This window comes from Vipera berus (genome assembly GCF_964194415.1).
Source record: "Vipera berus genome assembly, chromosome: 13".
Classification (NCBI taxonomy): Eukaryota; Metazoa; Chordata; class Lepidosauria; order Squamata; family Viperidae; genus Vipera; species Vipera berus.
The window spans coordinates 91,764-111,230 of NC_138216.1; the positions used below are offsets into that span (position 1 = coordinate 91,764).

General features: G+C 52.6%; 3 protein-coding genes across 5 annotated transcripts; 1 reads left to right on the forward strand and 2 right to left on the reverse strand.

The window, feature by feature from the left end:
• Positions 1-275: 275 nt before the first annotated feature.
• On the reverse strand, positions 276-6,294 carry RGS11 (regulator of G protein signaling 11). 3 transcript variants are annotated; one of them, XM_081338342.1, is made up of 17 exons: positions 6,081-6,288; positions 5,895-5,991; positions 5,527-5,577; positions 5,198-5,304; positions 4,915-4,966; positions 4,761-4,819; positions 4,508-4,584; positions 4,340-4,421; positions 3,727-3,795; positions 3,069-3,092; positions 2,644-2,705; positions 2,252-2,365; positions 1,318-1,433; positions 1,094-1,181; positions 748-886; positions 485-567; positions 276-407 (listed from the first exon to the last, which is right to left on the reverse strand). In XM_081338342.1, exons 1-17 carry the CDS (start codon positions 6,141-6,143, stop codon positions 281-283), a joined length of 1,410 nt encoding a protein of 469 aa, XP_081194468.1. In that variant the 5' UTR covers positions 6,144-6,288; the 3' UTR covers positions 276-280. The 3 variants fall into 3 exon arrangements, with proteins under 3 accessions (XP_081194468.1, XP_081194467.1, XP_081194469.1); XM_081338341.1 differs by having other exon boundaries at positions 3,069-3,095; XM_081338343.1 differs by lacking the exons at positions 4,761-4,819; positions 4,915-4,966 and having other exon boundaries at positions 3,069-3,095; positions 6,081-6,294.
• A 210-nt stretch (positions 6,295-6,504) lies between these two features.
• LOC308674117 (histone-lysine N-methyltransferase EHMT2-like) lies at positions 6,505-14,262 on the reverse strand. Its single transcript, XM_081338340.1, has 13 exons — positions 14,184-14,262; positions 13,062-13,105; positions 12,707-12,814; positions 12,482-12,586; positions 11,790-11,944; positions 11,311-11,457; positions 11,028-11,175; positions 8,419-8,496; positions 8,213-8,334; positions 7,855-7,941; positions 7,665-7,743; positions 7,361-7,527; positions 6,505-6,820 (listed from the first exon to the last, which is right to left on the reverse strand). Exons 1-13 carry the CDS (start codon positions 14,200-14,202, stop codon positions 6,565-6,567), a joined length of 1,515 nt encoding a protein of 504 aa, XP_081194466.1. The 5' UTR covers positions 14,203-14,262; the 3' UTR covers positions 6,505-6,564.
• A 120-nt stretch (positions 14,263-14,382) lies between these two features.
• On the forward strand, positions 14,383-19,093 carry PDIA2 (protein disulfide isomerase family A member 2). Its single transcript, XM_081337938.1, has 9 exons — positions 14,383-15,500; positions 15,931-16,130; positions 16,356-16,493; positions 16,586-16,702; positions 17,054-17,179; positions 17,327-17,638; positions 17,855-17,975; positions 18,478-18,659; positions 18,751-19,093. Exons 1-9 carry the CDS (start codon positions 15,131-15,133, stop codon positions 18,859-18,861), a joined length of 1,677 nt encoding a protein of 558 aa, XP_081194064.1. The 5' UTR covers positions 14,383-15,130; the 3' UTR covers positions 18,862-19,093.
• The last annotated feature ends 374 nt before the right edge of the window (positions 19,094-19,467 follow it).

Below are 19,467 nucleotides of genomic sequence, written 5' to 3' on the forward strand. Positions count from 1 at the left end.
CCCCAGTGAGATTACAACAGCCTGGGTCAAAAAGGGCACTTTATTGTGGGTGGGATGTTCCATTCACTGAGGCAGGAATGCTGCCAGCCTTGCTCAGAGAGGGCAGAGGCTTGGCTGCACTAAAGATTAAGCCAGGGGAGTGGGAAAGTGGGGGTATAACCAGCGGTAGTCTTGTCCAGGTGAGTCGGGAGGTCAACATCTCGATGCCTGCTGTGGTGGGGGCAAGAGGCCTGAAGAATCCAGGGAACAAGAAGTGTTTTCGGGGGGGGGGGGGTTCCGCTTAGCTTTGCTCTTGGGACTCCACCTGGCTCTCCTCTTCAGGCCTCGCTTCATGGGCTCCAGGAGGGGGCGGGCAGGTGAGGCTTGTGCTGGAGTGTCGTGGCTGCCTCCGCATGAACGGGAATGCCCTGCCGGGAGGCAAAACAAGTCCATCAGCAATGGATCTCGACTCTGGGAGAGCTTCCTCCAAGGTTGGCCCACTTACCGCTTCTTGGTTTCTGGTGGCACAAGGGCCTCAGCAAGCAGCTTCTTGTAAAGCTCTGACTTCAAAAAGCGTGGGTAAGAGTCCTGCTGGAGGAGAGGGGGCAATTTAGAGAGAAAACTTCCAGCCCAAGAGCAGAAGATGCAACATCAGCCTGCTCTTATTGCTGGTCTGGCCACAGTCAGGCCTTGAGATGGGTAGCAGAAACAGAGAGAGACAGAATCAAAGAGCTAATTCGCTCCCTGCCTATCTGGTAGCTTCAGGACCTTTTTCATCAGCATGTAGATGTGCATCTCTGCATCGTCCATTACATAGCGGTGGGGGGTCTTGATGCCCTTCAAGGTGTGCTCCATAGTCTTGCTGTCAAGGTTCACCCAGCGGGTGGCACTGGGCGCTAGAAACTCCCTGGAGGAACAGTACATGAGAGACCATGCAGATGGGAAAGCAAAGTCCTAGCAAGGTCTGGGGGCCCGAGGAGAGTGGGGGAAGGTACAGAAACACAATGGACACACATGCCCCAGAAGCAAGGCGGATTGGCCATCCCCTGCTCCCCAAGCGGAGCACAATCTCAGCCCATTATCCTCCCCGCTCTAAGGGGAGAAAGCCACCTACTGATAGATGGAGTCCACAGCTTCTGCAATGTGGGCCTCTTCCCCCAGGCGTAACTCTTCACAAGCCTCCCAAAACATCAGGTTCTCGGCTGCGTGGGAGAGAAAGCAGGCCCCCAGTTGACCAAGCAGGAAGGACAGAGCCCTTGCTGGCTTCCTGGGAGCATGATGGACCTTCCTCGCAGTTTCCCCTTTCCCCTCCTCGGACCCAGCAAAGCAAGTGCTCACCACTGAACTCTGTCTTGAGGAACTCCAGGAGTTGCTCTCGGCCTAAGATGTCGCCCATCAGCTCACTGAAGCCAAAACTCCAACGCTCGACCCGCAGCTTGGTGGGAATTGTGACCCTGCAAGGCAAAAGGGTCTTGAGCAGAGCTGCTGTGCAATTTGGGGGTTCTTCCTGGCTCGAGGTGTGGATGGCAGCCATCGCTGGGGAAGCCATTGCACAGATACAATTTGTGTGCCAATTATGCTCATTCCTGGGCCGGGAAGCCTTCTCACTGTCAGTCACATCCCGGGTGGACAATTGCAATGTGCTCTACAAGGGGCTGCCCTTGAAGACCATCCGGAAATTAGAGCTGCTACAGAATTCTTGCAAAGTATTGGGCACCTTTCAGCTCAACTACGTTATACGATTGCTGAAAGGTGCACTGGTTCCCAGTTTCTTTCCGAGTGCAGTTCAAGGTACTAGTCATCACCCTACATGGCACAAGGCCAAGCTATCTGCAGAACTGCTGCTCCCTAAGGATATCTGCCTGTCCCCCAGACCAGACAGTGGACATGCTCCAGGTCCCTTCGTCAAATGCTGCCATCTAGTTAGGTCGAGGAAGAGTGCCTTTTCCACAGTGCCCCTGTCTTGTGGAACACCATCCCCTTGAGCAGTCCCTCCCCCTCCTAAGTTGCTGGAAAACTGTTAAGAGCCAGCTCTTCCCACAGGCACCAGAATAAAAAGGCTGCAGCCCTGGTGATTCCACACTTGGATGGAGGCTGTTACACTGGATATCACGTTTTTCTTGTATGTTTTTTGGAATGTTTTTATCATTGTTAGCAGCCCGAAGTTTGTGTCTCACAATATGGGTGGCATATAAATATTATCAATACATAAAAAGAGCTGAGCACCAATAGTAAAGACACCGCTTGGGAAAGCTGGACACACCAAACTTACCGGGGAGCATTCATGGCCCAGTATGTGATGTCATCAGTGATCCAGGGATTGCTTGGGAGGCAGCCAGAGATGATGGGGTCGTGGGATATATACTGCTCATTGAACTTGAGATATCTGCAAAAAATAGTGGAAGTGGGGAAAGAACCAGAGAGCTCCCTCTCACTGCTCAGAATGATGGAGAGGACAAGCAGCAGCCAAGGTGCCCCAGTCGGGGATAACATCCCAAAGCTGAGAAAGGGTTAGAGTAGGACATAAAGAGGCATTCAGAAATAAACTCATCCATTTGGCATTCTTGAATGGTACCGGTCACCGGGAAGAGTGGAGAGCAGAGCACCTGCTGTTAAAACTCTGAGAACAAGGCTGAAATTGCCAGCCACAGGCTCTCCACTCACCCTTGCAGGCAAAGGGAGGACTTGACGCGCATCCTACTCAGGGCAGCACAGTAATAACGAATCTGCAACCAAGGACAGAGAATGCCAAAGAACTTGTGCCACCAACTGCCAGCTTCCATCGTCATATCCAGGTGGGAAGGAGCCCTAAGGAAGACCACCTTGATGCTCTGTGTGCTTGTGTGCGTGTGCATGCACACACATTTTCAAAGACTTGAAAGTAGCCATCTCCTATCAAGGGCACTTGCCTATTCTTTCCTGCTGCCTTTCCCCTTACAGTCCACCCTTCCCCTATGCAGGAGGTGGCCAGGCCCACCCTAGAGCAAGCCTCCCTTATTCCCCGAGTTTGGACTCCTAGGGCCCCCAACCTCCTGCCTTTCACCCACTGCCATAAACGCGCGCACACACACACACACACACACACTCACCTCCTGTTTGTAGTAGTCCATGCTCTTCTATGAAAGAGAAAAGAGTGAAAGTCATAGCCACACCAGCTGGAAGCTCTCTTGTAGCCATCCACTTTTTTTGTCCATTGCTTGCACTGACTTGGCCCCCTATTTGTTTGCTTCTTAGAGAACCTGAGCTACTTTTAAATGACCGTTTTAAAGCCTTTTGAGTGGCCTCACCAGCCCTGATACAGCCCAAATAGTTTCCTGCCTTTCTCTTGAAACCCCATTTTCCAAGTTGGTGCCGAGAGTTAGTAATACAGTGGCGGGGAGGAAGGAAGAAGCTCATACAGCCCACAAGCAACAGTAAAGAACCTCGGAGGTCAAGAGGAAAGATTCAGGTGCCAGGAAATGAACAAGGGAAAAGGGGGAACCAGAAGCCAAAGCCACAGAAAAGGACCCCAAAAGTCCCCCCACCACTGCCTTTGACGCAGACGCTGACAGGGCAGGAGGCAGCCACAATTAAGGATACAACAGCATCCCATCTTCCCAAAAGGGAATCAACCAAGGGGTGGATCAATAACCCAGGGGGTCTTTCTCCCCTCCTTTTCCAAAAGGCAAGGAAGGCCAGTTCAGCTGCTCTCCAGCTGCCTCAGCAAGGGAGCCCTTCACACACACACACACACAGACACACACTTACCAGCTGTATAGGCGTGAGGGAGTGGCTCCTTAGCTCTGACCCCTGACCTCTCACATCCAAGACACCCCCCTGTAGGTGAAGCAGAACAAAGGCTGGCTGGCTTGCCATTCTCTTGCCCAGGAACCCTTCCCGGGCCAAGGCCCAATCTGCAATTCTGCAACTCAATGCCAGGGGGAGATTGGTCACCCCTTAAGGGGGAAAGAAGCTGCATCATTTGGTCCCTCACCTAAGGGTGGGGCAATGCAAATGCCCAATATTTCACCCCTTCCCCTAACAAAGTACAGTACTACACGCCCCATGCTACATTCAGGCTACATGCAGAAGGCAGTATTCATCTGTCACAGGCAAAGGGAAGCTTTGTGAGCAACGGAAAAATGCCTGGTCTATAAATGAGCCATGGAAGGCTTGTTTCCAGACAGTTTCCAGAAGGATCTTCAGCAGTTGAGAGGAAACACCAACTGTTTGGCTGCCAAATGCTGGGCCCAAGACCCTCAAAGCATAAAGAGAGCCAAGAAGACCAGTGCAACTCCTGACCACTCTTCCCCCCAGTGCCCTAATTCAGGACGAAGGTGGTTGTGGCAGATGCCTCCAGCCCTCTCTTCCTCCCACTCACCGAGGGCCTGTTGACAAGCCAATAGGCCTGTTCTTGGCACTCAATGACAATCCGGTCAGCCCTCCTCCGCTGTTTAGCTGCCCTGTGGAAAGGCAAGAGTTGCAACAGAGCTGCTGCCTCCCTGCTCCCCAGTCCCAAAGGGGCAGACCTTTTGTTCCTGCAACTCACTGGAGCTGCTCCCGAGCCTGCATCACCACGAAGTCCCAAATGTGATTGATCCTCTTGCACAGTTGCTTATAATCCTCCTATAGAAGATGGCCCACACCATCAGACAAAGAGGGTCAGTGCTCTCCTCACAGCTCTGGAGAGAAAGGGGAGGAGAGGGGCTCCATGCACATAGGGGAAGGACAGAGGCTGTCTGGGGATCTCCTTCATTCAGTCTTCCAATCGGTCACACTCACTAGTCCTCAGGCATCCTTACCTTCTCAAGCTCACGGAGTTCACCTTGTTTACGAATATTCCTCTTTGCCAAATAGATGGCTGAAACGGGAAACCGTGACCTCAGGCATGCTGCAGCCAAAGGGGTGCCCAAAGGCTCCCCTGGCTACTGGGGATAAAACCACTGCCCTACTCACCATAATCAAGGTCGGTGGCCAGCCACTGGGTGCTCATCCAGAAATAGGGGGTCTGTAGGCCATAGAGGGAGAGGCTCGGTTCAGCTGCCCCTGAGGCAGAAGTAGGGGCCCTCTCTGCTTGAGAGTTAGCCAAGGTCTTCTCAGTTGTTCTCCAAGGCCTTTGGAGGCTAAGAGGAAGGACCCTTCCAAGCCATCTACCCATCCGTCCCTTTTAGTGACACAGCTGAGTGGTCAGCCAATTCCATGCCAGGTCTCAGAGGAGTCCTGGTTCACCCTAACCTACCTGGAACCTGTAGGGAGTCTCATCCCTTCGCAAGACCAGAGTGTGAGGATCCTTCAGAGAATAGATGTAGCCATGCTTCACAAGCAGGTTTCCCAGATGCAAAGATTCTAGGGGAAGGAAAGGGGGGCGGGGTGAGAGTGTTGGCTGAGTAGCTGGGGAGGGGAGCAGCCTTTTCAGGCAGCCAAGACTCCTGCAGAGCCACCTTCCTCACTGGGCCAGGCTAGATAGGATATTTCCTTGCCTCTAGCTGGGCTTCCTCAACCGCAGAGGGCAAAATCAAGGGGGGGGGAGGCCTGCCAGCCCCATTAAGCCCAGCCCAGCTAGCTCACCTTCCTCCAAGATGTTGTATTTCTGGATGAGCCACTCCACAATGTCATTCCCTAAAAAGGAGAGACGCCTGGGTGGGGGAGCGCTGCCAGACTGCACTCAGCAGGTTCCCCCCCCCCGATCCCGCCCAGAACTCCAGATGGGGAAGGGACGGAAGAGAAGCCCCGTCCCTAACAGGCCTTTCTCCCCGCGGTCTTGCAGCAGCCTCCGCCTCCAGGCTGCTTTCGCCTCCGGAACAGCCCAAGAGGGAGCCTGCCGGACCCTTCCTTGCTTAGCGAACGCCGACCCGAGGCGGCGGCTAGAGGCCGGGAGGCAGCGCCTCGGGAGGGCCTTACTGCGGTCTCAGTCCGGGGAGCCGAGCAGCACCCACCGGTCACGGCGTGCGGGATGATGCTGAGTAGCAGCCGCTGATTCCGCAACACGACGCCCAGATCCGGGTCTTGCATGCCGACCACGACGCGCTCCATCTACGGGGAAAGCATCCACAGCGGCTCAGCGCCCGGCCCGAGGCCGACAGTCCGGCCGCCCCACCCCACCCGACCCCACCCGACCCCACCTTGGCGAGGCACGGCAGTTGGCGGCGGGGGGCGCCCCCCGGGCGGAGAGCGCTGATGGTCATGGAGGCGGGCGGGCGGCCGAGCGACGGCTGCAGGCGGCGACGCGGGCGCTCGAGCGCTTCTGCGAGCGGCGAGGCGTCCCGGCGAGCCTCTGTGCTGCCATCTGCCTGCCGGCCGGGCGGGCTCTCCTAGGAGTCCGAGGGCCTCTGCGCACGTGCAGACAAACGCGCGCGCTCTGGGGCGGCTTCCAGCTGGTCGCCGGTACCGGCGAGTTCCGCGGGGACTCCCAGCAGGAGGCCGAAGCGGGGAGCGGAGCGGCGAGGCCGGCAAAGGGACGGGAGTTAGCGAAGGAGGGCCGGGCCCGCTCGCTCCCCATGCCCTCCCCCTGCGCGGCACAGAGACACACACACGGAGATGCGCGGCGGAGCTGGCGGACTTTTTATTGGGGTGCTCCGAGAAGCGCAGACGAGGCCCCGGACAGCGCTAGGGCGACCGAGCCTCGCGAGCCAGGCGGGAACGGGTGACCCTCTTCGGAGGGCTGGAGCGCTTTGTTTTGAGCGCGAAGCCGCGGAGCGGAGGCCGTGGCGGGCAGGAAGAGCTGGATCCCGAGCCGGGGTCTCCGGCGGCCGGCGAAGGAAGACGGGCGGGACTCCGAGCCGAGCGTCTGCAGCCGGGGGAGCCGCAGAGGCAGGTGCAGTTCCAGCTTTTCACCTCCCAGAACTGGTCGCCGTAGTCAAATCTGCAAGGAGAAGCGGAAGTAGAGGCCGTCTCTGCGCCGCCCGCGTACTCACTCACTGCCCGGCCAGCTGGGAAGCCGCGCCCGGCCAGGGAGACCAATAAGGGAAGCCGGCAAAGTAACTTCGCTCTCCCTAATCTTCAAGGCAGGTTCCAAGAATGATCCTTTTGCAGGCAAAATTGCATATTCTCCAGACACGGCCCCATCTTTATGCCCCCCCACTTTTCCCCAGAAGCCTTCAAGGAGAAGGGAACCACCACCACCCCTTTAATATCTTCTATAACGTTATAGAACTTACAAACACAGTAGAAGTGTTTTGGTCTATGATAGCAAAAAATCTGGAACTGCTCATGAACATTTATGTCTTTTAATAAAACAGATTAGTCTGAAGGTTAATTCCTTAGTTAATCAGCTATCAAATTCCTCCTGGGAATTTTTCATGGTCAGCCTTAACATGTCCCTGGGTAGGCTTGGGGCCGAAGCATCCACTGATCTCAAGGGGGGGGGTGCCCTACAACAATTGGATCTGAACCAGTCACCTACCCAAGTTCTTCACCAGCTGGGATGGCTCGTGTGCTGAAAAAGGCAATGCCAGGGATCTCATATCCCAGGGCAACTTGTAAGGCCACCAAGTTGGGTTGACATGAATGATTTAGGAAGCGCCCCACATTGCCATAGTAGCGCCCATCGAGGCAGCACTGTTGCCCATCCTGCAAGAGACAAGCTGTGAGTTCAGAGCTACTCTGGCATTGACCCCTTCCTAGAAACATGGGGACATAACAAACGGTGCCCTTGCTTCCAACTCCCTTCCCCCCAAGTCACATCCCCTGAGTAAAGCAGATTCCACCTGCATGTCCACCATAAAGTAGTAAGTATCTTCCTCTCTGTGTGCAGCCTCAGTGTTGGAAATCAGCTCCCCAAAGTACCTGGCAGAGAGGGGAGGAATGGGAATGCAGTGAAAGAGGTGGGTTGCTCTGCCTTTCCTCTCAGCCCCTCCACCAAGGGGCAGGGCAAAGAAACCCCGCTCCAGAACTCACTGGCAAAGGAATGCTCCACGGGGCACATCCTGCATGGTGCGGACACCCCAACCCTTGGCAGCTGTCCTGTAAAGTTGGAGCTGGGTTCTGCAAGTATAGAAAAGGCATTACTACTCCCTTTGCAGAAATATGTTGCTGTAGTAGGGCAACCGTGGGAGAACAGATCCCTCTCACTCATACAGTTAAACTGGTTCTGCAAGAGAGGGAAGAGCAACCCAGGGTGGTCCTTGGGCACCTTGAGTTGATGGAACATCAATCGCTGATGATGATGCTTGCCAGACGGGCCTGGAGCTTGCCAGGGACACCTTAGGCTGCCCCCAGTATTCCAGCAGGAGCCAGGACACCTCGGCACACTCACTGGAGACCTCGTTGCACCACCCGGTTGGGGCAGGACCTGGGACAAGCACACAGCATGCTGCATTCATAGATGGATCCCATCTCAGGGGCTGTGCCAGTGGTATCCAGCCTGAGTTGGCCACCCTGCATTGGGAGGGAGAAGAAGCTGACTGGCACTCAGAGTGGTAACATCCCCTCAGCAGGGAGAGGTAAGCCTGGGCATCTCACCGTGAGGGTCCAGGAGCACTGACTGCGCAGAATGCAGGGACAGCTGGCCATGGTGCAGCCTCTATCACACCTGCAGCCCTGAAATCAACCAAAGCAGGAGGCCAAAGGTCAGTCCGGAACATCTCTCTCTGCAGAGAGAGTTAGGTAAAGGTAAAGGTTCCCCCGCACATGCGTGCTAGTCGTTTCCGACTAGGGGCCGGTGCTCATCTCCGTTTCAAAGCCGAAGAGCCAGCGCTTGTCCGATGACATCTCTGTGGTCATGTGGCCGGCATGACTAGACGCCAAAGGCGCACGGAACGCTGAGAGAGTTAGTGAGATGTAAATCCACCAGGTACCCACAGGCAACCCAATCACGTTCTTTTCCCCAAGTATAGTAGAGCAGCAACTGCATGAAGAAAGATGCTTCTGGCGATTTCGCTGTTTCTTACCACAGCTGCTACTCTTCCCACAAGGGACTGCAGCAGAGAGCTGGCCTTAGCCAACACAATTCTACTGCTCAGCATGGAAAGTGAAGGCAAAAATTAACAGTTGGTGCCAATGAAAAAACAAGTTTGTTTTTATTTCATTTCCATTGTGTACTCATGGCTTTCAGGAACCACATGCTGTGCAGCAGTTATCACTTCTGAATCAAGGTTACCTCCTAAAAGCTGAATTACTAAATAGCCTTTAATATGCTCCTTTCTTCAAGCTTTACTATGGGTAAAGTTTCCCCAAAATGGTGAAAAGCCTAATATGGGGAGAAAGGATCCCACCCAATGCATGTCCTTTGAACTACAGTTGATTAAGGGATTTCACTCCCCATATTAAACTCTTAATAATAGAAGAATGTGAGTCACAGTAAAGGAACTAGGTACCTTTTGCATTGCATTTCTTTTGTATTGAGCTTAACAGTTTTCTCTCACACACCTTCACACACCAACATAAGACAAAACCAAGAATGATGATGTATGAATCTCCCACTTAAAATAATACTAAATTTGTATTTTATGAAGTGGATGTATTGACTCCAAGAAGGATAATCCTGGAGTAAGAGGCCCCAAATCTCCTCCTCATTTTAAATAACAAGGCTAGTTTTGAGAAAGCAAGCTCACCAAGGGTTGAAAGGTTGCCAACAAACCTTTCCCGAGTGGGTAGAACAAGGAATAAAGACAGCTGGAGTGGAGACTGCAGGGTTTGTGACATAGGGGGGGGGGCGGGGCTGGCTGAAGTGAAATAAGCATTTTGCCTGCAGCAAAAACAAACTCACTGCTATGCTGCAGATTGAAGCAAAGGGATCGCATGAAGGGCTCTCTGGGCCCAACCAAGGAGGAGAGAGAGAGAGAGAGAGAGAAGCAACCCTCTTCAAAGAAGTGAACAAGAGAGGCCATCAAGAACAGCGTTAGGGAGAAATTCTTCACAAGCTTTTGAATCTCCAGTGAAGGAGAAGAGAGGCTGATACTGTAGAGGGGATGCCGTTATTATCTGCAAAGAAGCTGAATGAAATCTCTGCCAGTCATACCACGTGTGCTGACCCACAAATGCCAGTTTTCTGGGAGCAAAGATTGGAAAGGGATAGCAGGTCCTTCCTTCTCCTCTCTGTGGAGACCGACAATATCACAATGAATTATGACCAGTCCACACCCACAGAGAGTGAATTACTGGCTTTGGAAATGGGGCTAATAAAAAAAAACAATTTTCTAGGATTACCTGGGCAAAGGAATTCCCTAAAAAGAGCCTTCTTGTTTTTTAAAAAATAAGGGAAGAATAAAAACAATTTTGGGGTTTGTGCCACCCATAAAATCAAATATAAGATGTTCATGAAGCTTCTTAAAAGCAAACTGGTTCTCTCAAAGGGCATTAAGTTATAACTAATAGGGGCTACAATAACCCCAACGTGTGCCAGGATACAAACTCTGCTAAGCATGGTCCTAGCAAATTCCTAGCCTATTTTGTGCCAATTTTCTCCTTCAGAAGGTGGAAGAAGCCACAAAAGAATCCATTCCCTTTGATTTGATTTTAAGCAATAGGAAAAAAAATAACCAAATAAGTGACAATAGCAGGAACTCTGGAAGACAGGAATAATGCTGGAGATCCTTGATTTTAAGTGAACTGGGTATGCTGAACACAAATATTGGACTTAAGAAAATTATGTTTTAAATCCATAATCTACAGTCAAATCCAGGACTGGAAGCCTAAAAGATGGCATACATTCCTCCAAAGAAGGATTTCAATATTAAGTTGAATAATTCCAGCAACAAGGAAAAGAGAAGTAGAAAAATAAATGTGATTACATAAGAAACTCAGTAAAAAATCTGAAAATGCCCAAACACATATCTTGCAGGTGGAAAGAAAGGCCACTGAGGAAGCATATATGCAATTGTTGTTGTTGTTAGCTGCGAAGTCGTGTCCGACCCATCGCAACCCTATGGATAACGTTCCTCCAGGCCTTCCTGTCCTCTACCAATATATGCAATACCTTGATTCAAAGGATGCTATCACAAAAGCTAAAATTTGGTTCCTGCCTTTCCTTGCGTGCATGCGCACATACAACCAGATAACACGATTCAAATGCTAAGGAGGCATGTCTGTTCTTCCCATCCCAAAGGAAGCAAGGAAGGGAAATCTCTTACCTGACTTTGATCCCAGGCTTTTGTGGGAAGAAGCATTGAGCCTGACATGATGTTCCCTGTGATGTAAAGGAAATCTCTGGGAAAGGACTCCTGGTCTACCATATTGAGGCAAGGAATGGCCACTTGCTCAAAGCCCCGAGAGATGTCCCTGGGAAGAGAAGGCAAGGCTGTCTGCAGCCTGAGAAATGCCCATCAACTGGGAATATATTTTTGTGAGATGGGCAGCAACATAGACATGATAGGTAGAAGAGAGAGGGAGGGAGGGAGACTGCAACTGACTCACCTGCTCAGTATCTGCTCTACCTGACTTGGCAGCTGGCCAGAGAAGGCCTGCAGAGCCCTGCAGGAGGGGGAGCTGACCTGGGTACATTGCTGGGGCAGCTGCCCTGCTTTGTTCTTCAGAGAGACTGCGCCACAAGCCAGGAAAAGGCTGCAAGATCAGAAGGAGGCCAGGGCCCTGGGCTTTGTGGTCCCTGAGGAGAACTCCAAAGAATTCCATAGTCAAAAGCATCTTATTCCAAGATATTTCCCATTCCACAAGCAACCCCTCCCATCCATCCTTGAGGCACACCTAGGATTGGAATGTCCCAACAACTAAAATGGGCTTCTCACAAAGAGGGATGAGAGTGGACAACTGCCCCATTGGCCTAGAAGACTGAGCAATTAACCCCAGGCCTGGAAGAGGGCTTCAGCTTTACTCCACAGCTGTGTCCTGTGTAATGACCTAACTGTGTGAAGACCCTCCTGCCTTCCTTATCTCACCTGAGGCAATCGTGGCACTTCTCTTGGGCTGCCAGGTGCAGAGGTGAGTTACCCAGATGGTTTGTTGCATTTAAGTCAGAGCCAGCTTCCAGCAGCATCCTAGCAATGGTGGGTGAGCCGAAATAGGCCGCCCTGTGCAGGCAAATATTCCCCTCCTGCATGGGATCAGAAGGGCAGAGACCCATGGTTGAGTTGGCTGAAGCCCTTGCCCTGAAGCGCTTTTCTTTTCAGGCAGCCCTGAAATCCCAGCCCCTTAGGAAGAGCAGTGGGAGAGGGAGAGGCCCGCTGCCAAACTGCTTCCCTTCTCAAAGGCTGCATGGATGAGACCTTCAGATGAATAACTTCCAGACAAGTAGAACAGAAAGGCTGGATCAGTCTGGAGGACTGTGGAAAAGTTGCTCCCCTTTGTAGGACAGGGCTCAGAAGTAGGGACCCTCTGCCCCCAAGATTCCCTCCTTTACCTTTGCAGGGCTGTTGGGGCCCAATGGCCCACTGCTACAAGATCCATGGGGCTGAGTCTGGAGGTGCAGTTGGAACCAAGCCAGGTGTGACTATGTGACTCTTTGGGGCACCTGGCTGGGTGTTGTCTTTTTCCAGCCCTTTCAAGATTCACCCCTCTTGGTTTGTATGAGGCAGCTGCTGGATGTGCCCCCTTCCCCTTCCCTTCCCCCACACCCCTGTCTTATACACACTTTGTCACAGACATCTGGGTCTGCCCCATGGGACAGCAACAGCTCCACCAGTCTCTTGTGCCGGTATTCCGTGGCCCAGAAAAGTGGGGTTCTGCCAGTGGCATCCTGGAGGAGAGCCAAAGCAAGGGGTAGTCTCACCCTGACAGCCATCTGGTCAGTCAGGCTGTTGGGTAGATGTAGGAAGGAAGACTCCCCCTCCTCAGGGCTCTTGCCTCATTGCTCTACCTGCCTGTTGATGGCCCCTCTTCCTTGGGAGAGGAGCTGCTGGGCCATGTCATAGCAACCCTTCCTTGCAGCTGCACACAAAAGGGCTGCCGTCTCATCTTCCTCCTGCTGCAAGAGATGCTCAAAGCAATTAGAAACTTCCCAGTAAAATTTGCACTGAAATGCACACACACACCATTCCTCCAGCCGGCCTTAGTCAAACTTAATTGCTGGGCAGGACCTCAGTTTAAACAGAGGCAGAGCTGAGCCAGACAGCCTGAATGAACCCTCTCGCCGCCAGTGCTTCAGAGGCCAAGAGGAAGGGAGGCTGATGCCATTCTGGAGAGCTTTCTGCCACATCCTTGCTGCCCTTTACCTGTCTTTCACGAGAGTCTTGGTTAAGGCCTGAGTCTTTGCTTTCTGCAGGGAGGAATTCACAACAGATACAGAGTATGATACATTGCTGCAGGAGACTGGGCCCTACCCCACCCCTTAGAAAGCAGCCGGTTATATGCTGCCCAATGGATTATGGACCAGCTGACTTGCTCTGCATCTGAGACAGTCCATCCCCTCCTTTCACTTCTGTCCCCCATTCCAGACCCAGGGCTGCCTCACCATTCAGGCCCATGCTGCTTCCTAGCAACACTGAAAACTGTTAAAGAATTCAGCGGTTGACTGAGGTGATGGACATTCCACAGAATGGTCTTGGGTTCTGCCCAGGCTGAGTGGTACAAGAGAAAGATCTTGCTGGAATACCTTGGCACTGAAAAGTGCCATTGCCGCCTCCTGCTCCTCCTTCCCTGGCATTTGGCCATTTGTGTGTCACCCTGAGGAAGCAGCTCAGGCATCACCCGTAAGGGGACTGCTGAGAACATTTTGAAAGACCTTCCAGGCACAATGCCCAGTCCCTAAAGGTCTGCTGGGAAGCCATGGAGCTTCCTCCTCTGACCCACTGGCATTCCTGAAAAGAGGGCAGGAATGAGGAGCAGCACATGGCTGCCCTTGCTCTCCCTTCAAGGACTGAAGTCTTTGCTTTGGCTTCTGTCTCCGTTTGGCAGCTACTATTGGGAATGCCCATGACTCATTTCAGCTCCTAGGCTCCTTATGTATCTCTGCCGTCCCATGCTAACAGATGCTATCCACTAGCTTCAGACTTTCCTGGGTCTCCCACTCTGGCCCCAAAGAACAACTGGCCAGAATTGCAGCTGAAGCTCTCATAGCTCAGTGGTCTTCGGGGGCTGTTCTAAGCAACCTTCCTTCAAACTCTGCCTGAAAGCCCAGAAGAGCCAGCAGGACTAGCCACGGGAGCCCCAATGCTGCAGGACCTTCCTCTTGACAAGGAGAACAAGGGCTCCTTCAGAACTTCCCCCCTCGCAGCAAGGTCAGAACAAGCAAGTTGGCAGGTGGAAGTTCCTGGTCGGGATTGGCAGAGCCATTCACCAGAAGCCACGTGTCTGGGCACAGGGGCCTTATCAGGGCCAGCCCTGCCCTGCCTTGCCTGGAGTCTCTGGGTCCATGCTGGTATGCTGAGTTCCACCATTCTAACTGCCATGGGTTGCCTGCTGGCTTTGTGGCTGGCCATGTCTTCCCTTCAGCCTGCGAGGACACAAGAGGACAACAGCTGGGTGGAGGAGGAAGACATCTTGGTGCTGAACCAGCACAATTTTGACAGGGCTTTGCAGACATATAAGCTGCTCTTGGTGGAATTCTGTGAGTAGAGGAGGAGGAGGAGGAGGGTGGGGCAGCTAGAAATCTTCACAGGGCTCCCTTGGGGCTGCCTTACTGCAGGGGAGCGCAGTCTTCTGGGGAGGGGCAAACTTCCAATCTGAGTGAAGAGAACTGGATATGGGGCGCAGGTTTCATGTGTGAGGCAGGGGCATCATGGTGCCATCTCTAGCCTCAGAAGACAACCCTTGTTCTTCCTGCTCCCAGCTGCTTTGGGGACAATCAATACACACGGCTGTACCTGACAAACTATCCCACAAACCACAGATTGGATCTTTACACCAAACAGTATTTGTTCCCAAAAGAGCCAATGGCCTGCAAATACCTCAAGCTAGTCCCTATAAGGGCGTAGGCTGGGGAACACACAGAGTGGTGCACGCTTAGCAAGAGGAGCACACCACGCCTCCCACTGCCTGCAGATCCTGCGCTCGCTCGTTCTATAAGCCTGACAAGTCAACGTTCGGTCAGCTCCAAGCAGCTGCTCTTTCTTTGTTGCAACTTCAGTAGGCAGAGGTTGGCTTCCATTGACCATAAAATCCAAAAAGTCCCTCAGACAACCCGTTTTGGTATGCCGAGTTCTTGGATCTTGGAAGCCATCAGACCCACAGAGAAGCTAACCTTACCTTTGTTATAACTTAAAGTGCTTGGCTCCCCCCTTGTGCTTGAGACTGGAGATTCTAGTGGTTGGGCTAGTTTGACCTTTGAGCTATAGCCCTTCTGATGGTGCCCTGCATGAAGAAGGTCACCCGTCACTCAATCAAAGTAGGTGCCCCCCCCCAAGATTCTGGTGTAGAGAGAGAGGAAAAGGCTCTCTACCACTCTCTTGTGCATCCTTTTCAGCCGCTGCCCTTCTTGATTGCCTCTCTTCTCTCTCCCTCAGACGTCCCCTGGTCGGGACATTGCCAGGCCCTGGCCCCAGAGTTTGCCAAAGCAGCTGCGTTGCTAAAAGAGGAGGCGGGTCCCCTGGTGAGACTGGCCAAGGTGGACTGCACCCAGGAGCAGGCACTGAGGGCAGAGTTTGGAATCACTGGCTACCCTGTCCTCAAACTCTTCAGAGATGGAAACCGCACCCATCCCATGGATTTTCCAGGTTAGCCAGGAAGTGAGTGAAACACAACCAGCCCTAGTAGAGGGACTCACTGCAGGAGTAGCAGAGAGATGACCAGCATCTTCCTTGGAATCTGATGGAAACCTGCCATTCCCAGACCTTTGCGGTGGCCACCTGCTAACACCTCCCTCCCTGTCCCCAGTTTGTAGCAGCGTCTGCCTCTCTCTCTCTTTGCGCTGCATGATTTTATGAGCAGCCCAGCCTCTTGTTTCCCTTTTACTATTGAGTAAACACAATTTTTTAAAGAAAAGAGCAGAACATCTGTTCCGTTGGACATGATAGTAGACCTTCAGCTACTGCTCAGATTTTCCCATATTCTCTGATAAGCATTATAGTCCTCTTGTTCAGAGTTGCTGGTGAGGAAGGAGGTTGACAGCCATCCTCACAACTCCTCCCCTGATTACCATGCTAGGTGAGCAAGAGGCTGCAGGCATAGTGGAGTGGCTAAAACGGAAAGCCGGGCCCAGTCTGGTGCTGCTCGAAGAAGTTGATGCAGTCGCTGGTTTTGTGAATCTCCACAATGTTGCGGTAGTTGGGTTCTTCCAGGTGAGTGACATCTTATTTCCCCCTTTTGAAGCTGCCACAGGCAAGACACACCTTCTCTTCCACATTTCACCCCTATTCACTTGCTGAAATGGATGGGGCGCCTCAAAAATAACCAGAGCCTTTGAACCTTTTCCATGGGAATGAGGCCAGGAATTTCCCCGTTGTTGTCCAGTGGCAGCTTCTGTCCAGAAAGCAAAATGTGCTCTCTTCTCCATGGCCTCACACTGCAGCCCTTCCTCTCTCCATGCTGGTTGTGTCCAGAGCTGCCTCTGGCTGTCCCATTCTCTCTAGGATTTGCATGATCCAGACGTGGGTCTCTTTGGTGATGTAGCCAGTGACACTCCTGAGGTAGCCTTTGCCATCACAGACAATCTGCTGCTCTTCAACCAGTACAATATTACTGAGGATACCATCTCTCTCTTCCGGAAGGTAAGATGGTGCTGTGCAAGTATCTTCAGGCTGTGAAGGGATGATGCAACTGTGCCTCTGCAGAGACTGTTTGCTGATTGATGTATTTGCAGGATGATGGCCAGCGGGTAGATTTCTTGGCTAACACAGAGCTAGGCCTGGATACAAAAGACCTGGCTCAATTCATCTCTGTGCAGAGTCTAGACCTGGTGATGGAGCTCACAAATAAGGTCAGGCAGCTGTGATCCCATCAGGGAGCCCACAGCCTCCTTGCTGGCAGATGCGGCCCCTCCTCTCTCTCTTGCATGTGGTGGGATTCATCAAAGGGGCTGCCATGGGCAGGTCATCCATTGGTGCAGTGTGGAGGTACCTCCTTCAGACCTGCTGTTCTGCTGCTCTGTGCAGGAGCCCCCTGCCTGTGTCCAGTTAGGTCAGGATAATTCAAAGGTGAAAGAGGAGGGATGCTTCAGACCTTCAGGATGGCCCGGCCTGCTTGCCCCGCTGCACCACATGGGCTTTTGTGTCCAATGGCTTGAGGTCTCTCTGCCCAAGGGAGGTAACTGCGGATGGTTTTCCCCTAGAACTCCTCCAAGATATTTGGGGCAAAGATCCCAAATCATTTGCTGCTCTTTATCAACAAGTCAGTGGATTCCCAGCTAAGGCTCCTGGGCCCTTTTCGAGAGGGGGCCACTGCATTCCGGGGTCAGGTAAGTCCAGGATGGAGATGGGAGAGCAGGTGGGACTGCTCCTAGGGAAGCCACTCCCTCTCCTTTCCTGTTTGGCAACAGGTCTCCTCTTGCTAAGCCAGCCAGAGGGAGGGGAAACACAGCTGGCTGTAATGAAAAGGCCACCAGGGCAAATACGCACACATCATCTGTGGCTGGGGGGGCTTCTGTCTGGGACTACAGGTGCTTTTTGTGCTGGTGGATGTCGATGGGGAAGGGGCTGGCATATTACAGCACTTCGGTCTTAAGGCCTACAATGCTCCCGCCCTCCGTTTCATCAACATTGAGGCCAACAAAAAATACCAGCTAACCACAGAAGGGCTCACAGCACACAGCCTTCACACCTTCTGCCAAGAGGTTTTGCAGGGGAAAATTCAGGTGGGCAGCCGACATCTGGCAAAGGGGGGGCACCCTGGTACATGTGGACCTCTGGGGAGGAAGGCAGCCCCCTAGCCAGCTCTTGCTTATCCCGTTTCCAAGATGTCAACAGGAAAGGCCCTTCTGTGCACAGCTCCGGGAAAAAGCCACAGATGCATTTCCAGCACCCCCCTCTCTCCGCCCAGGTCACACAGCTTATGCCAAACTGCAATATGCCCCTTTGCCAATTAGGTACTATCTTTCCCAGAAGCCCCACCTCTGGTTTGCCTTCTGTTCCAGCCCCATCTGATGAGCGAGGAGATCCCAAGTGACTGGGATAAGAAGCGGGTGAAAGTCGTGGTGGGCAAGAATTTTGAGCAAGTTGCATTTGATGAAACCAAAAACGTGTTTGTGAAATTCTGTAAGCATCTGGACACAGCTAATGCTAAGCTTTTATAAAGGTCCCAGCGTGGCCTGAGGTTGGGGGTGGGTAGCTTTTATGACCACAAGGCCTGCCAGAGGGGTGTAGAGTTGCACACCTGCCCAAAGGGCTTTGCCTCTCCCAGCAGCAGGTAACTCTGTCTGGGTTGAGAGGGATGGTGTATGAAACATAGAATGAATTACGAAAATGTTCTAGGCACTTTAAGCCGAAGGAGGGGCGCATATTCTCCCTTCTCCCCCCCTTCCCCAAGCCTGCTGGCTTGCATTCCAGAACAGGCTTTGCCCAGATAACCACGGAGCAACTGAGGTCCCACCTGAATCCCCAACTGCCTGTTAGACTTAGGCAAGTGGATTGTGCACAGCAGCCACAGACAATCCAAGCCCAAGCTTGTGCAACTCACCTCAGAGGCCAGTGTTCAGTATTTTTAATCTGACAACAAGACCCCCACCTCAGAAGACCCCCTCCTATTCTGTCTCCACAGATGCCTCCTGGTGTCCCCACTCCAAGGCACTGGCCCCGGCCTGGGAAAAGTTAGGAGAGAAATATAAAGATCACAAGAATATTGTCATTGCAGAGATGGATGCCACAGCCAACGAGGTGGCAGACCTGACCATCCGTGGCTACCCAACCCTGTACTTCTTTCCCGCTGGGCCAGGCCGGCAGGTACAACAGCATCTCTCCTGCTCTAAAGATTTGGCTGCTGATTGGGGGAGGAAGGACGTGGGGCCATGCTGACTGAAGGTTTCCTCTCCAGGTGATTGAGTACACGGGTAGCAGAGATCTTGAGAGCTTCTCAAGATTTCTGGAGGGAGGAGGGAAGCCTCTCTCCAACAAAGAGACTGGAGTAAGTATTAGACCCCTATAGAAGAGGGACTCCAGAATCCACCCAGCTTTCCTGCCCAGCAAAGAGAAGGTTCTGCTTAGAGAGGCCATCTGGAATGACTGGAGGAGTCTTTTTTCCAGGTTCCCATCTGGATTTGGGGAGACACTCCTGTGCCTCGCACAGTCTATGCCAGGGGTAGGCAACCTTGACTCTTTTATGACTCGTGAACTTCACCTCCCAGAATTCCTGAGCCCGCTGGCTCAGGAATTCTGAGAGTTGAAGTCCACGTGTCATAAAAGAGCCAAAGTTGCCTATCCCTGGTCTATGCTGTAATTCCCAGTGATATAAGCCAGCTTCTAGGGCTTCCTAGAATGTGGATTCTAACCCTTGGTTCCCAGGTTCACAATGAAAATTCACGCATGCTACTTTGGACAATTGGTCTGAGGGATGGAGGGAGGGCAGGGAGAAAACAGTCTTGGGTGTTGCCCTCACAAGGATGGGGAGAGGCTTCTTCCTGAACCTGCCTTATTCCCTCACATGCTTCAACCTCAGCTTCCTAAGACACTGTTTCGCAAACAAGCAGAACTGTGCCTATGTGGACAATGGTTGCTGTTGGGAAACAGTCCACACCTAGCTACTCGAGTAAAG